The 22,833-nt window shown below is 48.9% G+C and overlaps 1 protein-coding gene across 2 annotated transcripts in view; it reads right to left on the bottom strand.

The window, feature by feature from the left end:
* slc23a3 (solute carrier family 23 member 3) overlaps positions 1–21,390 on the bottom strand; it is a 30,953-nt gene extending 9,563 nt beyond the window's left edge. For both annotated transcript variants that reach the window (XM_065016199.1, XM_065016193.1), the window contains exons 1-8: positions 21,042–21,390; positions 13,315–13,466; positions 13,103–13,170; positions 12,811–12,887; positions 7,149–7,330; positions 6,539–6,638; positions 5,967–6,144; positions 5,196–5,449 (exon numbers count right to left, since the gene is read on the bottom strand). In XM_065016199.1, coding sequence (XP_064872271.1) covers positions 5,196–5,449; positions 5,967–6,144; positions 6,539–6,638; positions 7,149–7,330; positions 12,811–12,887; positions 13,103–13,170; positions 13,315–13,466; positions 21,042–21,170 — 1,140 coding nt within the window. In that variant the 5' untranslated portion in view covers positions 21,171–21,390. The remainder of the gene's footprint in view (positions 1–5,195; positions 5,450–5,966; positions 6,145–6,538; positions 6,639–7,148; positions 7,331–12,810; positions 12,888–13,102; positions 13,171–13,314; positions 13,467–21,041) is intronic.
* Positions 21,391–22,833: the final 1,443 nt, after the last annotated feature.

Here is a 22,833-nt window from a genome sequence, read left to right as displayed (position 1 = left end):
CAAAACACACTGTCCACCTTGACCCAGACTAGGAGGAGAGAGAGGAGCAGGAGAAAGAGTCAAAACACACTGTCCACCTTGACCCAGACTAGATCAGGGGAAAGAGTCAAAACATACTGTCCACCTTGACCCAGACTAGGAGGAGAGAGGGGAGCAGGAGAAAGAGTCAAAACACACTGTCCACCTTGACCCAAACTAGGAGGAGAGAGAGGAGCAGGAGAAAGAGTCAAAACACACTGTCCACCTTGACCCAGACTAGGAGGAGAGAGAGGAGCAGGAGAAAGAGTCAAAACACACTGTCCACCTTGACCCAGACTAGATCAGGGGAAAGAGTCAAAACATACTGTCCACCTTGACCCAGACTAGGAGGAGAGAGAGGAGCAGGAGAAAGAGTCAAAACACACTGTCCACCTTGACCCAGACTAGATCAGGGGAAAGAGTCAAAACATACTGTCCACCTTGACCCAGACTAGGAGGAGAGAGAGGAGCAGGAGAAAGAGTCTAAACACACTGTCCACCTTGACCCAGACTAGATCAGGGGAAAGAGTCAAAACATACTGTCCACCTTGACCCAGACTAGGAGGAGAGAGAGGAGCAGGAGAAAGAGTCAAAACACACTGTCCACCTTGACCCAAACTAGGAGGAGAGAGAGGAGCAGGAGAAAGAGTCAAAACACACTGTCCACCTTGACCCAGACTGGATCAGGGGAAAGAGTCAAAACTTACTGTCCACCTTGACCCAGACTGGATCAGGGGAAAGAGTCAAAACACACTGTCCACCTGGACCCAGACTGGATCAGGGGAAAGAGTCAAAACATACTGTCCACCTTGACCCAGACTGGATCAGGGGAAAGAGTCAAAACACACTGTCCACCTTGACCCAGACTAGATCAGGGGAAAGAGTCAAAACATACTGTCCACCTTGACCCAGACCTTGACCCAGACTAGATCTGGGGAAAGAGTCAAAACATACTGTCCACCTTGACCCAGACTAGGAGGAGAGAGAGGAGCAGGAGAAAGAGTCAAAACACACTGTCCACCTTGACCCAGACTAGGAGGAGAGAGAGGAGCAGGAGAAAGAGTCAAAACACACTGTCCACCTTGACCCAGACTAGATCAGGGGAAAGAGTCAAAACATACTGTCCACCTTGACCCAGAATAGGAGGAGAGAGGGGAGCAGGAGAAAGAGTCAAAACACACTGTCCACCTTGACCCAAACTAGGAGGAGAGAGAGGAGCAGGAGAAAGAGTCAAAACACACTGTCCACCTTGACCCAGACTAGGAGGAGAGAGAGGAGCAGGAGAAAGAGTCAAAACACACTGTCCACCTTGACCCAGACTAGATCAGGGGAAAGAGTCAAAACATACTGTCCACCTTGACCCAGACTAGGAGGAGAGAGAGGAGCAGGAGAAAGAGTCAAAACACACTGTCCACCTTGACCCAGACTAGATCAGGGGAAAGAGTCAAAACATACTGTCCACCTTGACCCAGACTAGGAGGAGAGAGAGGAGCAGGAGAAAGAGTCAAAACACACTGTCCACCTTGACCCAGACTAGGAGGAGAGAGAGGAGCAGGAGAAAGAGTCTAAACACACTGTCCACCTTGACCCAGACTAGATCAGGGGAAAGAGTCAAAACATACTGTCCACCTTGACCCAGACTAGGAGGAGAGAGGAGCAGGAGAAAGAGTCAAAACACACTGTCCACCTTGACCCAAACTAGGAGGAGAGAGAGGAGCAGGAGAAAGAGTCAAAACACACTGTCCACCTTGACCCAGACTGGATCAGGGGAAAGAGTCAAAACATACTGTCCACCTTGACCCAGACTGGATCAGGGGAAAGAGTCAAAACACACTGTCCACCTGGACAGTCAAAACATAGACACTGTCCATCTGGACCCAGACTGGATCAGGGGAAAGAGTCAAAACACACTGTCCACCTGGACAGTCAAAACATAGACACTTGCTGCCTGGACCGAGACTGGATCAGGGGAAAGAGTCAAAACACACTGTCCACCTGGACAGTCAAAACATAGACACTCAAAACACACTGTCCACCTGTCCTGGACTGTCCATCTGGAGACTGGATCAGGGAAAGAGTCAAAACACACTGTCCACCTGGACAGTCAAAACATAGACACTTGCTGCCTGGACCGAGACTGGATCAGGGGAAAGAGTCAAAACACACTGTCCACCTGGACAGTCAAAACATAGACACTTGCTGCCTGGACCGAGACTGGATCAGGGGAAAGAGTCAAAACACACTGTCCACCTGGACAGTCAAAACATAGACACTGTCCACCTGGACCCAGACTGGATCACGGGAAAGAGTCAAAACATACTGTCCACCTGGACAGTCAAAACACACTGTCCACATGGACAGTCAAAACATAGACACTGTCCACCTGGTCCCAGACTGGATCAGGGGAAAGAGTCAAAACATACTGTCCACCTTGACCCAGACTAGGAGGAGAGAGAGGAGCAGGAGAAAGAGTCAAAACACACTGTCCACCTTGACCCAGACTAGCAGGAGAGAGAGGAGCAGGAGAAAGAGTCAAAACACACTGTCCACCTTGACCCAAACTAGGAGGAGAGAGAGGAGCAGGAGAAAGAGTCAAAACACACTGTCCACCTTGACCCAGACTAGGAGGAGAGAGAGGAGCAGGAGAAAGAGTCAAAACACACTGTCCACCTTGACCCAGACTAGGAGGAGAGAGAGGAGCAGGAGAAAGAGTCAAAACACACTGTCCACCTTGACCCAGACTAGATCAGGGGAAAGAGTCAAAACACACTGTCCACCTTGACCCAGACTAGGAGGAGAGAGAGGAGCAGGAGAAAGAGTCTAAACACACTGTCCACCTTGACCCAGACTAGGAGGAGAGAGAGGAGCAGGAGAAGGAGTCAAAACACACTGTCCACCTTGACCCAAACTAGGAGGAGAGAGAGGAGCAGGCGAAAGAGTCAAAACACACTGTCCACCTTGACCCAGACTAGATCAGGGGAAAGAGTCAAAACATACTGTCCACCTTGACCCAGACCTTGACCCAGACTAGATCAGGGGAAAGAGTCAAAACATACTGTCCACCTTGACCCAGACTAGGAGGAGAGAGAGGAGCAGGAGAAAGAGTCAAAACACACTGTCCACCTTGACCCAGACTAGGAGGAGAGAGAGGAGCAGGAGAAAGAGTCAAAACACACTGTCCACCTTGACCCAGACTAGATCAGGGGAAAGAGTCAAAACATACTGTCCACCTTGACCCAGACTAGGAGGAGAGAGAGGAGCAGGAGAAAGAGTCAAAACACACTGTCCACCTTGACCCAGACTAGATCAGGGGAAAGAGTCAAAACATACTGTCCACCTTGACCCAGACTAGGAGGAGAGAGAGGAGCAGGAGAAAGAGTCAAAACACACTGTCCACCTTGACCCAAACTAGGAGAAGAGAGAGGAGCAGGAGAAAGAGTCAAAACACACTGTCCACCTTGACCCAGACTGGATCAGGGGAAAGAGTCAAAACACACTGTCCACCTTGACCCAGACTAGATCAGGGGAAAGAGTCAAAACATACTGTCCACCTTGACCCAGACCTTGACCCAGACTAGATCAGGGGAAAGAGTCAAAACATACTGTCCACCTTGACCCAGACTAGGAGGAGAGAGAGGAGCAGGAGAAAGAGTCAAAACACACTGTCCACCTTGACCCAGACTAGGAGGAGAGAGAGGAGCAGGAGAAAGAGTCAAAACACACTGTCCACCTTGACCCAGACTAGATCAGGGGAAAGAGTCAAAACATACTGTCCACCTTGACCCAGACTAGGAGGAGAGAGAGGAGCAGGAGAAAGAGTCAAAACACACTGTCCACCTTGACCCAGACTAGATCAGGGGAAAGAGTCAAAACATACTGTCCACCTTGACCCAGACTAGGAGGAGAGAGAGGAGCAGGAGAAAGAGTCAAAACACACTGTCCACCTTGACCCAAACTAGGAGGAGAGAGAGGAGCAGGAGAAAGAGTCAAAACACACTGTCCACCTTGACCCAGACTGGATCAGGGGAAAGAGTCAAAACATACTGTCCACCTTGACCCAGACTGGATCAGGGGAAAGAGTCAAAACACACTGTCCACCTGGACCCAGACTGGATCAGGGGAAAGAGTCAAAACATACTGTCCACCTTGACCCAGACTGGATCAGGGGAAAGAGTCAAAACACACTGTCCACCTGGACAGTCAAAACATAGACACTTGCTGCCTGGACTGAGACTGGATCAGGGGAAAGAGTCAAAACACACTGTCCACCTGGACAGTCAAAACATAGACACTTGCTGCCTGGACCGAGACTGGATCAGGGGAAAGAGTCAAAACACACTGTCCACCTGGACAGTCAAAACATAGACACTTGCTGCCTGGACCGAGACTGGATCAGGGGAAAGAGTCAAAACACACTGTCCACCTGGACAGTCAAAACATAGACACTGTCCACCTGGACCCAGACTGGATCAGGGGAAAGAGTCAAAACATACTGTCCACCTGGACAGTCAAAACACACTGTCCACCTGGACAGTCAAAACATAGACACTGTCCACCTGGACCCAGACTGGATCAGGGGAAAGAGTCAAAACATACTGTCCACCTTGACCCAGACTGGATCAGGGGAAAGAGTCAAAACACACTGTCCACCTGGACAGTCAAAACATAGACACTGTCCACCTAGACCCAGACTGGATCAGGGGAAAGAGTCAAAACACACTGTCCACCTGGACAGTCAAAACATAGACACTGTCCACCTGGACCGAGACTGGATCAGGGGAAAGAGTCAAAACACACTGTCCACCTGGACAGTCAAAACATAGACACTTGCTGCCTGGACCGAGACTGGAGTAGAGAGAGGAGCAGGGGTCAAAACATAGACACTGTATGCTGATTGGCTAAATCAGCGCTCACAACGTGTCTCAGAGTAGGAGGGCTGGTCTAGGATCAGTTTTCCCTTTTAAACCATATTGAATAAGAGTGTTGACCTGATCCTAGACCAGCACTCCTATTCTGAGACTCTTTGTGAATACGGGCCCCTGGTCTCAGATACATGTTTTCCCGGGACTTAAATGAAGCCGCTAGTCAAAAGGACTTGAGCTGCTTCTGGGAAACTGAACGTCAAGAGATAAACAGAGGACTTCTAAATGATGTTCACATGACATCATCATCACTACCTGGCTGAGTCCAAGAGTACAGGTGTTGGGGACACTGCTGCTGAGCCCCAGTGGCGCCCCCATCAGGCCAGCCACCACACTGCCAAGACCCTGGGACCCAAGGCCTCTGTTACAGGCTGCTGCGGGGGGAGGGGGGACTCCCAGGAGCCGGGCCGTTAGCAGGTACATCCCCACTGAACTGACAGAGGAGGAGAGGGCTGCAACGACACCAGCCGCCATGCCTCGAACTGACAGCAGGGGTAGACCTGTCTCAGCTTCACACACATGCACACGCACGCACGCACACACACACACACACACACACACACACACACACACACACACACACACGCACGCACGCACGCACACACACACACACACACACACACACACACACACACAGACACACACACACACACACGCACACACACACACACAGAGAAACGCACACACACACACGCACACACACACACACAGACACACACACACACACACACGCACACACACACACACGCACACACACAGTATATATGGAGAGATCATACTTTGATATTCACAACATGACATTGACATTACTGTGCTTCTACACCTGCATTGCTTGCTGTTTGGGGGGTTTTAGGCTGGGGTTTCTGTACAGCACTTTGAGATATCAGCTGATGTACATTTGATTTGATTTGATTAACCTTAAAAATATTTTCTATATTTTGATTGATGCCATAGACGGAGACTAAAACGTACAAGACAGTCTCTATGTTCCACCGCGTATCTTTAGGGTTAAATGTCTCTGCTGACCTGCCAGAGGGGGACTGAGCCACGGCACAGTGAAGGGGTCCGACCGTAAAGGTTCGGGAAAGGAAGTGTTGCTCGTCTTCAGTGCCGGCAGCAGCTCGGAGACGGAACGCAGACGTAAAACCCCAAAACTCTCCAAGACTTCACACAGAGCCCACACACTCAGTAGGGGAAGCAGCAACTGCAAAAAAAAAAATATATATATATACAGTTTGACTTTCACATCTACAGTAATGTGCTTTGATTTTCTTGCTAACAGACAGAGGTAACAGGTAAGCTAACAGACAGTCACCACAGACAAACTGAACAAGGTAACAGACAGTCACCCCAGACAAACTGAACAAGGTAACAGACAGTCACCCCAGACAAACTCAACAAGGTAACAGACACACAGTTTTAATTGAATCTACTGAATAAGAGTTAATTTAAGTTATTTTAGGTTGAAGTTTAGTTATGTCATGTCAATTCATCCCCAGGCCAGGATGAGAGCGAAAAAAGATTGAGGGATTTCCCTCAAACGTTGTAAGTGTCTGTCAGAAAGGGTACAATCAATCAACCAATCAGGAGAGACTCACAGAGAGCATCCTGCAGACAGGCAGCTGAGGCATGCTGAGGCATGCTGGGAGCATGTAGGAACGTAGATGCTGGGACAGGAGCACTAGGAGGATGACTGTCCTACACAGAGAAACAGGACAGTGTTAATTCAGATATTCAGATATTACAATTTAGATATTCATAAAAGTTCACAAAAAAACATGACTGAATGCGATGAGAGTTTGACAAAGTAAGGTAAAAAAAAATAGCATTTGAAAGCAGAGGACGGACAAACGGACAGACAGGCAGAAAGACAGACAGACAGACAGACAGACAGACAGACAGATTCAGACAGATTCACAGACAGACAGACAGACAGACAGACAGACAGACAGACAGACAGACAGACAGACAGACAGACAGACAGACAGACAGACAGACAGACAGACAGACAGACAGACAGACAGAAATACAGACGGACGGACGGACAGACAGACAGAAATACGGATAGACGGACGGACAGACAGACGGACGGACAGACAGACAGACGGACGGACGGACGGACGGACGGACGGACGGACGGACGGACGGACGGACGGACGGACGGACGGAGACAGAGACAGACAGACAGACAGACAGACGGATACGTACAGTGCAGCGATGGCCCAGTGGTCTGAGCAGAGCAGAGCAGCCTCTCTGTAGATGGAGAAGCCCAGTAGACACAACAGAGGGGCTATGACCAGCGGACCACAGTGTCTCAGAACCACACCACTCAGACCTGTCACACCCAGAACTAGCTGGACCATTCCCACTATCACAGTCATACCCTGGAGCTACATAGGAACACACAGAGAGAGATTAGATATGGCCCAGCATTAGACTAGAACAGAGGGAGAGATATGGCCCAGCATTAGACTAGAACAGAGGGAGAGATATGGCCCAACATTAGACTAGAACAGAGGGAGAGATATGGCCCAGCATTAGACTAGAACAGAGGGAGAGATATGGCCCAGCATTAGACCAGAACAGAGGGAGAGATATGGCCCAGCATTAGACTAGAACAGAGGGAGAGATATGGCCCAGCATTAGACCAGAACAGAGGGAGAGATATGACCCAGCATTAGACTAAAACAGAAGGAGAGATATGGCCCAGCATTAGAATAGAACAGAGGGAGAGATATGGCCCAGCATTAGAATAGAACAGAGGGAGAGATATGGCCCAGCATTCGACTAGAACAGAGGGAGAGATATGGCCCAGCATTAGACCAGAACAGAGGGAGAAATATGACCCAGCATTAGACTAGAACAGAGGGAGAGATTAGATATGACCCAGCATTCGACTAGAAAAGAGGGAGAGATTAGATATGACCCAGCATTAGACTAGAACAGAGGGAGAGATATGGCCCAGCATTAGACTTGAACAGAGGGAGCGATATGGCCCAGCATTAGAATAGAACAGAGGGAGATATATGGCCCAGCATTAGACTAGAACAGAGGGAGAGATATGGCCCAGCATTAGACCAGAACAGAGGGAGAGATATGACCCAGCATTAGACTAGAACAGAGGGAGAGATTAGATATGGCCCAGCATTAGACTAGAACAGAGGGAGAGATATGGCCCAGCATTAGACTAGAACAGAGGGAGAGATTAGATATGGCCCAGCATTAGAATAGAACAGAGGGAGAGATATGGCCCAGCATTAGAATAGAACAGAGGGAGAGATATGGCCCAGCATTAGACTAGAACAGAGGGAGAGATATGGCCCAGCATTAGAATAGAACAGAGGGAGAGATATGGCCCAGCATTAGAATAGAACAGAGGGAGAGATATGGCCCAGCATTAGACTAGAACAGAGGGAGAGATATGGCCCAGCATTAGAATAGAACAGAGGGAGAGATATGGCCCAGCATTAGACTAGAACAGAGGGAGAGATATGGCCCAGCATTAGAATAGAACAGAGGGAGCGATATGGCCCAGCATTAGACTAGAACAGAGGGAGAGATATGGCCCAGCATTAGAATAGAACAAAGGGAGAGATATGGCCCAGCATTAGACTAGAACAGAGGGAGAGATATGGCCCACCATTAGACTAGAACAGAGGGAGCGATATGGCCCAGCATTAGACTAGAACAGAGGGAGAGATATGGCCCAGCATTAGAATAGAACAAAGGGAGAGATATGGCCCAGCATTAGACTAGAACAGAGGGAGAGATATGGCCCAGCATTAGACTAAAACAGAAGGAGAGATTAGATATGACCTAGCATTAGACTAGAACAGAGGGAGAGATTAGATATGACCCAGCATTCGACTAGAACAGAGGGAGAGATATGACCCAGCATTAGACTAGAACAGAGGGAGAGTTATGGCCAAGCATTAGACTAGAACAGAGGGAGAGATTAGATATGGCCCAGCATTAGAATAGAACAGAGGGAGAGATATGGCCCAGCATTAGACTAGAACAGAGGGAGAGTTATGGCCAAGCATTAGACTAGAACAGAGGGAGAGATTAGATATGACCCAGCATTAGACCAGAACAGAGGGAGAGATATGGCCCAGCATTAGACTAGAACAGAGGGAGAGTTATGGCCCAGCATTAGACTAGAACAGAGGGAGAGATATGACCCAGCATTAGACTAGAACAGAGGGAGCGATATGGCCCAGCATTAGAATAGAACAGAGGGAGAGATATGGCCCAGCATTAGACTAGAACAGAGGGAGAGATATGGCCCAGCATTAGACTAGAACAGAGGGAGAGATATGGCCCAGCATTAGAATAGAACAGAGGGAGAGATATGGCCCAGCATTAGACTAGAACAGAGGGAGAGATATGGCCCAGCATTAGAATAGAACAGATGGAGGGATAAGGCCCAGCATTAGAATAGAACAGATGGAGGGATAAGGCCCAGCATTAGACCAGAACAGAGGGAGGGATAAGGCCCAGCATTAGAATAGAACAGATGGAGGGATAAGGCCCAGCATTAGAATAGAACAGATGGAGGGATAAGGCCCAGCATTAGACTAGAACAGAGGGAGAGAGGGGGGTGAAATATTCACTGTATAGTACAGATAGAAACAAAATGGCTGAATTGCAGAAAAACATCAAGCGATGAGGACAGGAAAGGAGATGATGTCACACCATTAACCAGGATGGTTTGATATGTAAATATCCATACATGGTCTTTAAAATCAATACAGATGAAGTTCTGAACAAGAGTTTTATTTCCATGAAACTAAATCCAACTATTTTTTCTCATTTGGGTACCAACACTTTGAAGTCGGAAGTTTTACAGACACCTACAGCAAAGCACCCCCACAACATGATGCTGCCACCCCCACAACATGATGCTGCCACCCCCACAACATGATGCTGCCACCCCCGTGCTTCACGGTTGGGATGGTAATCTTCGGCTTGCAAGCCTCCCCCTTTTTCCTCCAAACATAACGATGGTCATTAGGCCAAACAGTTCTATTTTTGTTTCATCAGACCAGAAGATATTTATCCGAAAAGTACGATGTTTGTCCCCATGTGCAGTTGCAAACCGTAGTCTGGCTTTTTTATGCCGTTTTTGGAGCAGTGGCTTCTTCCTTGCTGAGCAGCCTTTCAGGTTATGTCGATATAGGACTTGTTTTATAGTGGATATAGATAATTTTGTACCTGTTTCCTCCAGCATCTTCACAAGGTCCATTGATGTTGTTCTGGGATTGATTTGCACTTTTCGCACAAAAGTATTTTCATCTCTAGGAGACAGAACGCGTCTCCCTCCTGAGCGGTTTGACGGCTGCGTGGTCCCATGGTGTTTATACTTGCGTACTATTGTTTGTACAGATGAACGTGGTACCTTCAGCCATTTGGAAATTACCGGTACCACCTGTATATAGCCTCCACATTGACTCTGTACCAGTACCCCCTGTATATAGCCTCCACATTGACTCTGTACCGGTACCCCCTGTATATAGCCTCCACATTGACTCTGTGCCGGTACCCCCTGTATATAGCCTCCACATTGACTCTGTACCGGTACCCCCTGTATATAGCCTCCACATTGACTCTGTACCCCTGTATATAGCCTCCATATTGACTCTGTACCCCTGTATATAGCCTCCACATTGACTCTGTACCCCTGTATATAGCCTCCACATTGACTCAGTACAGTAACACCCTGTATATGGCCTCCACATTGATTCTGTACCGGTACCCCCTGTATATAGCCTCCACATTGACTCTGTACCGGTACCCCCTGTATATAGCCTCCACATTGACTCTGTACCGTAACACCCTGTATATAGCCTCCACATTGACTCTGTACCAGTACCCCCTGTATATAGCCTCTACATTGACTCTATACCGGTACCCCGGTACCCCCTGTATATAGCCTCCACATTGACTCTGTACAGTAACACCCTGTATATAGCCTCCACATTGACTCTGTACCGTAACACCCTGTATATAGCCTCCACATTGACTCTGTACCGTAACACCCTGTATATAGCCTCCACATTGACTCTGTACCGGTACCCCTGTATATAGCCTCCACATTGACTCTGTATCGTAACACCCTGTATATAGCCTCCACATTGACTCTGTACCGTAACACCCTGTATATAGCCTCCACATTGACTCTGTACCGTAACACCCTGTATATAGCCTCCACATTGACTCTGTACCGTAATACCCTGTATATAGCCTCCACATTGACTCTGTACCGTAACACCCTGTATATAGCCTCCACATTGACTCTGTACCGTAACACCCTGTATATAGCCTCCACATTGACTCTGTACCGGTACTTCCTGTATATAGCCTCCACATTGACTCTGTACCGTAATACCCTGTATATAGCCTCCACATTGACTCTGTACCGTAACACCCTGTATATAGCCTCCACATTGACTCTGTACCGGTACTTCCTGTATATAGCCTCCACATTGACTCTGTATCGTAACACCCTGTATATAGCCTCCACATTGACTCTGTACCGGTACTTCCTGTATATAGCCTTCACATTGACTCTGTACCGGTACCCCCTCTATATAGCCTCCACATTGACTCTGTACCGCTACCCCCTGTATATAGCCTGCACATTGACTCTGTACCAGTACCCCCTGTATATAGCCTCGCTATTGACTCTGTACCGCTACCCCCTGTATATAGCCTCCACATTGACTCTGTGCCGGTACCCCCTGTATATAGGCTCCACATTGACTCTGTGCCGGTTCCCCCTGTATATAGCCTCCACATTGACTACACCTGTTGTATTCAGCATTTCACTGTGAGGTCTACTACACCTGTTGTATTCAGCATTTCACTGTAAGGTCTACTACACCTGTTGTATTCAGCATTTCACTGTAAGGTCTACTACACCTGTTGTATTCAGCATTTCACTGTAAGGTCTACTACACCTGTTGTATTCAGCATTTCACTGTGAGGTCTACTACACCTGTTGAATTCAGCATTTCAATGTAAGGTCTACTACACCTGTGGTATTCAGAATTTCACTGTAAGGTCTACTACACCTGTTGAATTCAGCATTTCACTGTGAGGTCTACTACACCTGTGGTATTCAGAATTTCACTTTAAGGTCTACTACACCTGTTGTATTCAGCATTTCACTGTTAGGTCTACTACACCTGTTGTATTCAGCATTTCACTGTAAGGTCTACTACACCTGTTGTATTCAGCATTTCACTGTAAGGTCTACTACACCTGTTGTATTCAGCATTTCACTGTAAGGTCTACTACACCTGTTGTATTCAGCATTTCACTGTAAGGTCTACTACACCTGTTGTATTCAGCATTTCACTGTAAGGTCTACTACACCTGTTGTATTCAGCATTTCACTGTAAGGTCTACTACACCCGTTGTATTCAGCATTTCACTGTGAGGTCTACTACACCTGTTGTATTCAGCATTTCACTGTGAGGTCTACTACACCTGTTGAATTCAGCATTTCACTGTGAGGTCTACTACGCCTGTTGTATTCAGCATTTCACTGTAAGGTCTACTACACCTGTTGTATTCAGCATTTCACTGTAAGGTCTACCTACACCTGTTGTATTCAGCATTTCACTGTAAGGTCTACTACACCTGTTGTATTCAGCATTTCACTGTAAGGTCTACTACGCCTGTTGTATACCGGCGCATGTGACAAATAGAATTCGATTTGATTTGATTTACTATTGTAGTAGTAAAGTCTCTTGATAAAGATCATGAAAAAATGTTTTAATCTAAACATAACTCCTGAATGTGAGAAGAGGAGGTGGTCTGTGGGTTCAGTACCACGGACAGCAACACTACAGCCTGAGTACTGTACCTCTCTGACTGGGTTGGCTCTGGGCAGGATGTCCTCCTCACTCTCCTCACAGTGCCCTCTGCAGGCCGGTTCAGTAACTGCAGGAAATCAATACCGGTCGTACCATTAACCACAACGACATACAAAGGCCATGTTCACACTCATGTTGTACAACTGATAGACAACGCATTTGACACAACGGTTGTGACATTTTTTAAAAATGAGTTTGTCAGCCAAAACAACGTTGTGTCAAATGAGTTTTACATCAGTTGTACAACCTGAGTGTGAACTTGGCCTGACGTAGCTAACTCACCAATCTGGGCAGTGAGGACTACAGCAGGGATCAGGGTTTCCAGAGATGGAGCCTGGACCAGAGGGAGGCTGAGGATGAGAGAGTTCTGATTGTATTCACGTCAGTCAATGTGTTTAAATGCTAAATGTTTGATCATCATAGACAGGTGTGAGTGACAGAGTTGAGAGATAATGTAAAGAAAACGAATTGATTGATTGTGAGGAATTCCTCACCATGTCCCCAGACAGCTCTGTATCAGAGTGGAGAGAGCGGAGTAGAACAACATGGAGGACAGTAACCTCTCTCTCTCTCCATCCTGTAATAGTAGATGTTGCTGCAACACACCGAGGACCAGAACCAGCAAAGAGCACTGCACAAACACCTGCTGTAGAGAGAGAGAGAGAGATTCACAAGAACTGCAGTATGAAACAGGTACCAACAGCTAGCCAGTGGTAGGTAGGTTCCAACAGCTAGCCAGTGGTAGGTAGGTACCAACAGCTAGCCAGTGGTAGGTCGGTTCCAACAGCTAGCCAGTGGTAGGTCGGTTCCAACAGCTAGCCAGTGGTAGGTAGGTACCAACAGCTAGCCAGTGGTAGGTCGGTTCCAACAGCTAGCCAGTGGTAGTGGTAGGTAGGTTCCAACACAGCCTAGGTACCAACAGCCAGTGGTAGGTAGGTACCAACAGCTAGCCAGTGGTAGGTAGGTGCCAACAGCTAGCCAGTGGTAGGTAGGTACCAACAGCTAGCCAGTGGTAGGTAAGTACCAACAGCTAGCCAGTGGTAGGTAGGTACCAACAGCTAGCCAGTGGTAGGTAGGTACCAACAGCTAGCCAGTGGTAGGTAAGTACCAACAGCTAGCCAGTGGTAGGTAGGTACCAACAGCTAGCCAGTGGTAGGTAGGTACCAACAGCTAGCCAGTGGTAGGTAGGTACCAACAGCTAGCCAGTGGTAGGTAGGTACCAACAGCTAGCCAGTGGTAGGTAGGTACCAACAGCTAGCCAGTGGTAGGTAGGTACCAACAGCTAGCCAGGGTACCAACAGCTAGCCAGTGGTAGGTAGGTACCAACAGCTAGCCAGTGGTAGGTAGTACCAACAACAAGCCCAACAGCTAGCCAGTGGTAGTGGTACCAACAGCTAGCCAGTGGTAGGTAGGTACCAACAGCTAGCCAGTGGTAGGTAGGTAGGTACCAACAGCTAGCCAGTGGTAGGTAGGTACCAACAGCTAGCCAGTGGTAGGTAAGGTACCCAGCCAGTGGTAGGTAGGTACCAACAGCTAGCCAGTAGCCAGTGGTAGGGTACCAACTGCTAGCCAGTGGTAGGTCGGTTCCAACAGCTAGCCAGTGGTAGGTCGGTACCAACAGCTAGCCAGTGGTAGGTAAGTACCAACAGCTAGCCAGTGGTAGGTGGTAGGTAGGTACTAACAGCTAGCCAGTGGTAGGTAGGTACCAACAGCTAGCCAGTGGTAGGTAAGTACCAACAGCTAGCCAGTGGTAGGTAGGTACCAACAGCTAGCCAGTGGTAGGTACCAACAGCAAGCCAGTGGTAGGTAGGTACCAACAGCTAGCCAGTGGTAGGTAGGTACCAACCAACAGCTAGCCAGTACCAACAGCTAGCCAGTGGTACCAACAGCTAGCCAGTGGTAGGTAGGTACCAACAGCTAGCCAGTGGTAGGTAGGTACCAACAGCTAGCCAGTGGTAGGTAGGTACCAACAGCTAGTGGTAGGTAGGTACCAACAGCTAGCCAGTGGTAGGTACCAACAGCTAGCCAGTGGTAGGTAGGTACCAACAGCTAGCCAGTGGTAGGTAGGTACCAACAGCTAGCCAGTGGTAGGTAGGTACCAACAGCTAGCCAGTGGTAGGTAGGGTACCAACAGCTAGCCAGCTAGCCAGTAGGTAGGTAAGTACCAACAGCTAGCCAGTGGTAGGTAGGTACCAACAGCTAGCCAGTGGTAGGTAGGTACCAACAGCTAGCCAGTGGTAGGTAGGTACCAACAACAAGCCAGTGGTAGGTAGGTACCAACAGCTAGCCAGTGGTAGGTACCAACAGCTAGCCAGTGGTAGGTAGGTACCAACAGCTAGCCAGTGGTAGGTAGGTACCAACAGCTAGCCAGTGGTAGGTAGGTACCAACAGCTAGCCAGTGGTAGGTAGGTACCAACAGCTAGCCAGTGGTAGGTAGGTACCAACAGCTAGCCAGTGGTAGGTAGGTACCAACAGCTAGCCAGTGGTAGTACCAACAGTAGCCAGGTAGGTACCAACAGCTAGCCAACAGCTAGCCAGTGGTAGGTAGGTACCAACAGCTAGCCAGTGGTAGGTAAGTACCAACAGCTAGCCAGTGGTAGGTGGTAGGTAGGTACTAACAGCTAGCCAGTGGTAGGTAGGTACCAACAGCTAGCCAGTGGTAGGTAGGTACCAACAGCTAGCCAGTGGTAGGTAGGTACCAACAGCTAGCCAGTGGTAGGTAGGTACCAACAGCTAGCCAGTGGTAGGTAGGTACCAACAGCTAGCCAGTGGTAGGTAGAGGCCAGTGGTAGTACCAACCAGCCAGTGGTAGGTAGGTACCAACAGCTAGCCAGTGGCTAGCCAGGTAGGTACCAACAGCTAGCCAGTGGTAGCCAGTGGTAGGTACAACAACAGCCAGTGCCAGTGGTAGGTAGTACCAACAGCTAGCCAGTGGTAGGTAAGTACCAACAGCTAGCCAGTGGTAGGTGGTAGGTAGGTACTAACAGCTAGCCAGTGGTAGGTAGGTACCAACAGCTAGCCAGTGGTAGGTAAGTACCAACAGCTAGCCAGTGGTAGGTAGGTACCAACAGCTAGCCAGTGGTAGGTAGGTACCAACAGCTAGCCAGTGGTAGCCAGTAGGTACCAACAACAGCTAGCCAGTGGTAGGTAGGTAGCCAGGTAGCAACAGCTAGCCAGTGGTAGGTAGGTACCAACAGCTAGCCAGTGGTAGGTAGGTACCAACAGCTAGCCAGTGGTAGGTAGGTACCAAACAGCCAGTGGTAGGTAGGTACCAACAGCTAGCCAGTGGTAGGTAGGTACCAACAGCTAGCCAGTGGTAGGTAGGTACCAACAACAAGCCAGTGGTAGGTAGGTACCAACAGCTAGCCAGTGGTAGGTAGGTACCAACAGCTAGCCAGTGGTAGGTAGGTACCAACAGCTAGCCAGTGGTAGGTAGGTACCAACAGCTAGCCAGTGGTAGGTAGGTACCAACAGCTAGCCAGTGTACCAACACAGCCAGTGGTAGTAGGTACCAACAGCTAGCCAGTGGTAGGTAGGTACCAACAGTACCAACAGCTAGCCAGTGGTAGGTAGTACCAACAGCTAGCCAACAGCTAGCCAGTGGTAGGTAGGTACCAACAGCTAGCCAGTGGTAGGTAGGTACCAACAGCTAGCCAGTGGTAGGTACCAACAGCTAGCCAGTGGTAGCCAGGTAGGTAGTACCAACAGCCAAGCCAGTGGCTAGCCAGTGGTGGTACCAACAGCTAGCCAGTGGTAGGTAGGTACCAACAGCTAGCCAGTGGTAGGTAGGTACCAACAGCTAGCCAGTGGTAGGTAGGTACCAACAGCTAGCCAGTGGTAGGTAGGTACCAACAGCTAGCCAGTGGTAGGTAGGTACCAACAGCTAGCCAGTGGTAGGTAGGTACCAACAGCTAGCCAGTGGTAGGTAGGTACCAAAGCAGCCAGTGGTAGGTAGGTACCAACAGCAGCCAGTGGTAGGTAGGTACCAACAGCTAGCCAACAGCTAGCCAGTGGTAGGTAGGTACCAACAGCTAGCCAGTGGTAGGTAGGTACCAACAGCTAGCCAGTGGTAGTGGTAGGTAGGTACCAACAGCTAGCCAGTGGTAGGTAGCCAGTGGTAGGTACCAACAGCTAGCCAGTGGTAGGTAGGTACCAACAGCTAGCCAGTGGTAGGTAGGTACCAACAGCTAGCCAGTGGTAGGTAGGTACCAACAGCTAGCCAGTGGTAGGTAGGTACCAACAGCTAGCCAACAGCTAGCCAGTGGTAGGTAGGTACCAACAGCTAGCCAGTGGTAGGTAGGTACCAACAGCTAGCCAGTGGTAGGTAGGTACCAACAGCTAGCCAGTGGTAGGTAGGTACCAACAGCTAGCCAGTGGTAGGTAGGTACCAACAGCTAGCCAGTGGTAGGTAGGTACCAACAGCTAGCCAGTGGTAGGTAGGTACCAACAGCTAGCCAGTGGTAGGTAAGTACCAACAGCTAGCCAGTGGTAGGTGGTAGGTAGGTACTAACAGCTAGCCAGTGGTAGGTAGGTACCAACAGCTAGCCAGTGGTAGGTAGGTACCAACAGCTAGCCAGTGGTAGTACCAACAGCTAGCCAGGTACCAAACAGCTAGCCAGTGGTAGGTAGGTACCAACAGCTAGCCAGTGGTAGGTAGGTACCAACAGCTAGCCAGTGGTAGGTAGGTAGGTACCAACAGCTAGCCAGTGGTAGGTAGGTAGGTACCAACAGCCAGTGGTAGGTAGGTACCAACAGCTAGCCAGTGGTGGTAGGGTAGCCAGTGGTACCAACAGCTAGCCAGTGGTAGGTAAGTACCAACAGCTAGCCAGTGGTAGGTAGGTACCAACAGCTAGCCAGTGGTAGGTAGGTACCAACAGCTAGCCAGTGGTAGGTAGGTACCAACAGCTAGCCAGTGGTAGGTAAGTACCAACAGCTAGCCAGTGGTAGGTAGGTACCAACAGCTAGCCAGGTACCAACAGCTAGCCAGTGGTAGGTAGGTACCAACAGCTAGCCAGTGGCTAGCCAGTGGTAGGGTACCAACAGCTAGCCAGTGGTAGGTAGGTACCAACAGCTAGCCAGTGGTAGCCAGTAGGTACCAACAGCTAGCCAGTGGTAGGTAGGTACCAACAGCTAGCCAGTGGTAGGTAGGTACCAACAGCTAGCCAGTGGTAGGTAGGTACCAACAGCTAGCCAGTGTAAGTACCAACAGCTAGTAGGTAGGTACCAACAGCCTAGCCAGTGGTAGGTAGGTACCAACAGCTAGCCAGTGGTAGGTAGGTACCAACAGCTAGCCAGTGGTAGGTAGGTACCAACAGCTAGCCAGTGGTAGGTAGGTACCAACAGCTAGCCTAGCCAGTGGTAGGTAGGTACCAACAGCTAGCCAGTGGTGGTAGGTACCAACAGCTAGCCAGTGGTAGGTAGGTACCAACAGCAGCCTAGCCAGGTGGTACCAACAGCTAGCCAGTGGTAGGTAGGTACCAACAGCTAGCCAGTGGTAGGTAGGTACCAACAGCTAGCCAGTGGTAGGTAGGTACCAACAGCTAGCCAGTGGTAGGTAGGTACCAACAGCTAGCCAGTGGTAGGTAGGTACCAACAGCTAGCCAGTGGTAGGTAGGTACCAACAGCTAGCCAGTGGTAGGTAGGTACCAACAGCTAGCCAGTGGCAAGCCAGTGGTAGGTACCAACAGCTACCAACAGCTAGCCAGTGGTAGGTAGGTACCAACAGCTAGCCAGTGGTAGGTAGGTACCAACAGCTAGCCAGTGGTAGGTAGGTACCAACAGCTAGCCAGTGGTAGGTAAGTACCAACAGCTAGCCAGTGGTAGGTAGGTACCAACAGCTAGCCAGTGGTAGGTCGGTTCCAACAGCTAGCCAGTGGTAGGTAGGTACCAACCAACAGTACCTAGCCAGTGGTACCAACAGCTAGCCAGTGGTAGGTAGGTACCAACAGCTAGCCAGTAGCCAGTGGTAGGTAGGTACCAACAGCTAGCCAGTGGTAGGTAGGTACCAACAGCTAGCCAGTGGAAGGTAGGTACCAACAGCTAGCCAGTGGTAGGTAGGTGCCAACAGCTAGCCCAGTGCCAGTAGGTAGGTACCAACAGCTAGCCAGTGGTAGGTAGGTACCAACAGCTAGCCAGTGGTAGGTAGGTACCAACAGCTAGCCAGTGGTAGTGGTAGGTACCAACAGCTAGCCAGTGGTGGTACCAAACAGCCAGTGGTAGGTAAGTACCAACAGCTAGCCAGTGGTAGGTACCAACAGCTAGCCAGTGGTAGGTAGGTACCAACAGCTAGCCAGTGGTAGGTAGGTACCAACAGCTAGCCAGTGGTAGGTAGGTACCAACAGCTAGCCAGTGGTAGGTAGGTACCAACAGCTAGCCAGTGGTAGGTAGGTACCAACAGCTAGCCAGTGGTAGGTAGGTACCAACAGCTAGCCAGTGGTACCAACAGCTAGCCAGTGGTAGGTAGGTACCAACAGCTAGCCAGTGGTAGGTAGGTACCAACAGCTAGCCAGTGTACCAACAGCTAGCCAGTGGTAGGTACCAACAGCTAGCCAGTGGTAGGTAGGTACCAACAGCTAGCCAGTACCAACAGCTAGCCAGTGGTAGGTACCAACAGCTAGCCAGTGGTAGGTAGGTACCAACAGCTAGCCAGTGGTAGGTAGGTACCAACAGCTAGCCAGTGGTAGGTAGGTACCAACAGCTAGCCAGTGGTAGGTAGCCAGGTACCAACAGCTAGCCAGTGGTAGGTAGGTACCAACAGCTAGCCTAGGTACCAACAGCTAGCCAGTGGTAGGTAGGTACCAAACAGCCTAGCCAGTGGTAGTACCAACAGTAGCCAGGTACCAACAGCTAGCCAGTGGTAGGTAGGTACCAACAGCTAGCCAGTGGTAGGGTACCAACAGCAAGCCAGTGGTAGGTAGTACCAACAGCCAGTGGTAGGTAGGTACCAACAGCCAGTGGTAGTGGTAGGTACCAACAGCTAGCCAGTGGTGGTAGGTACCAACAGCTAGCCAGGTAGGTACCAACAGCTAGCCAGTGGTAGGTAGGTACCAACAGCTAGTACCAACCAGTGGTAGGTAGGTACCAACAAGCCAGTGGTAGGTAGGTACCAACAGCTAGCCAGTGGTGGTAGGTAGCCAGTGGTACCAACAGCTAGCCAGTGGTAGGTAGGTACCAACAGCTAGCCAGTGGTAGGTAGGTACCAACAGCTAGCCCAGTGGTACCAACAGCTAGCCAGTGGTAGGTACCAACAGCTAGCCAGTGGTAGGTAGGTACCAACAGCTAGCCAGTGGTAGGTAGGTACCAACAGCTAGCCAGTGGTAGGTAGGTACCAAACAGCCAGTGGTAGGTAGCCAGTGGTAGGTAGGTACCAACAGCTAGCCAGTGGTAGGTAGGTACCAACAGCTAGCCAGTGGTAGGGTAGGTACCAAACAGCCTAGCCAGTGGTACCAACAGCTAGCCAGTGGTAGGTACCAACTAGCCAGCCAGTGGTAGGTAGGTACCAACAGTAGCCAGTGGTAGGTACCAACAGCTAGCCAGTGGTAGGTAGGTACCAACAGCTAGCCAGTGGTAGGTAGGTACCAACAGCTAGCCAGTGGTAGTGGTAGGTACCAACAGCTAGCCAGTGGTAGGTAGGTACCAACAGCTAGCCAGTGGTAGGTAGGTACCAACACAGCCAGTGGTAGGTAGGTACCAACAGCTAGCCAGTGGTAGTGGTAGGTACCAACAGCTAGCCAGTGGTAGGTAGGTACCAACAGCTAGCCAGTGGTACCAACAGCTAGCCAGTGGTAGGTACCAACAGCTAGCCAGTGGTAGGTAGGTACCAACAGCTAGCCAGTGGTAGGTAGGTACCAACAGCTAGCCAGTGGTAGGTAGGTACCAACAGCTAGCCAGTGGTAGGTAGGTACCAACAGCTAGCCAGTGGTAGGTAGGTACCAAGCCAGTGGTAGGTGGGTACCAACAGAGCCAGTGGTTATAGCCAACAACCTGCCAGTGGTGTGGTCTGTGATCACTGCATGTAGGTTACCAACAGCTCCATAGCTTTTACAGTTGAAATGTTTCAGCTAGCCAGTGGAAGGTACCAACACTAGCCATCTAATATATACTATAATATATGACATAATGCATACGTTTTTATCCAAAGCAACTTACAGTCATGCGTACAAATATTCAACTTAACTACAACAATGGCTTTGTCACTTAGCTGAGTCACCAAGGGGCTTACCTGTACCGCCAACAGCAGGTTTAGAAAGCAGGGTGGATGTTGGTTCACACTTGAGATATCTGTGTTTCTGGTGCTTCTGGTTTCGTCAGGAAGCTCGGGGTCAAAACGCTGACCTGCATCCATTATCATACACGGCTGTTGTCTTCTTGTCAAAACTCCTTACATGAATACAGATTTCCTTCTCTCTCTCTCTCTCTTGCCCTTTTCTTCTCACTCCTCTCTTTATCTCTCCCTCTCTCTCTCTCTCTTGCTCTCGGTCTTCAACTCATCAGCTGCAAAACCACTACAACAACAACAACAGAGGACCAGCTGAAACGTGTAGCAATTCTGTCCCCTCTCTTGTGTCCTAGGTGAACTTTGACCCAGGATAGTTCCAAGTCAGTAGTTTGTCATTACTTGTATCTCCTTCTTTTAATCATTATCTTCACACACACACACACACACACACACACACACACACACACACACACACACACACACACACATACACACACACACACACACACACACACCAAAACAATGAGTGTGTGAGCTGAAAGGCCTACTGGATTGATTTAAAGGTCCTTACTATCATGACTGTAAGATTATATAATCTCGGGAACCCAGAACTAAATCTGGAGACAAATTGTTAAGTCTGTCGCAAAGGTTACAGGTTATAAAAACACACATACTGTGAAGCTGTGTTGAGAGAAAACTTTACATTCACGATGATAGTTGGGGATACAAGGACAGGAACAAGTGTGAACCACAGTGCAAAAGAAAAATAAAGACCCAAAATTGAGTGTCTAAAATTCCAGTTTATTAGCATTGGTCACTTAGGAACAAGAAAAAAACAGTATTATTCCCCATAGCTTGAGGAAGAACAAGGTCTTTATCACCCTGATGAGTTCAACATACAGGATTTCTACTATAATAGACACATGGAATTATTTTGGCATGCTCCTTTGACTCATTTTACACACGTAACACAGATGTGAATATATTTATATCACAATAAATGTCTCTTCCTTGTCCCAGTTTGGTAAATTAGACATATATAGTATACATGGCAAATGCACAAAAATAATAATAAATAGGACTGATTAGGAGCGGTCTCTCCCGAGTCCCTAACCAATCAGAATGGCTCCTGTAAAACTGTCTTATCCAATCAACACACACACATCCAATCAACACACACACACACACACACACGCAAAAGTTACAGCATCATTTCGGCAGGTCGGATGAAAATCTCTCTGGTATATCACGTCAATGGAGAACCAGATGCCAGAGGTCTCACTGCATCGGGGCATAGCATGGGGGGATACAACAATAGCTATATTTTCTTTTCAATATCTTCCAAGATCATTGCTTTAATTAAAACCATACAATCTTTTTTAAAATTTGTTTAAATAAGTTGTGTTCTGAAGCATAAGCCAACAGTCACACTTAAAAAAAAAAACAAAACAGAAAAACAAACACAGAACCACGGCAACCGCAGAAGGATCAGAGTTATACCTAACGTTTTTCACACGCAGGAGAAACATACGACACACTTACTCAGCGTGTCCCTCAGTGTACAGACACTTGGATTTACATGTTCACGCCTTCAGGAACCGTATCTAGTGTCCTTACACAGATCGTCTGCTTCCTTACATATCTCAAGGTAGGATGCAGGAAATGTAGAGTTAAGGTTAGTCACGTTTGGTTCAAGGGGACTATTACACAGAGTATAGTACAGGGTTGAGGGTTAGTTAGTCTATTCATGCGGGATCATCACAACACCTGGCAACCAGGAATCATCACAAAACCT

This window comes from Oncorhynchus nerka, linkage group LG3, assembly GCF_034236695.1.
Source record: "Oncorhynchus nerka isolate Pitt River linkage group LG3, Oner_Uvic_2.0, whole genome shotgun sequence".
Taxonomy (NCBI): Eukaryota; Metazoa; Chordata; class Actinopteri; order Salmoniformes; family Salmonidae; genus Oncorhynchus; species Oncorhynchus nerka.
This window is presented reverse-complemented; position numbering and strand designations above follow the sequence as displayed.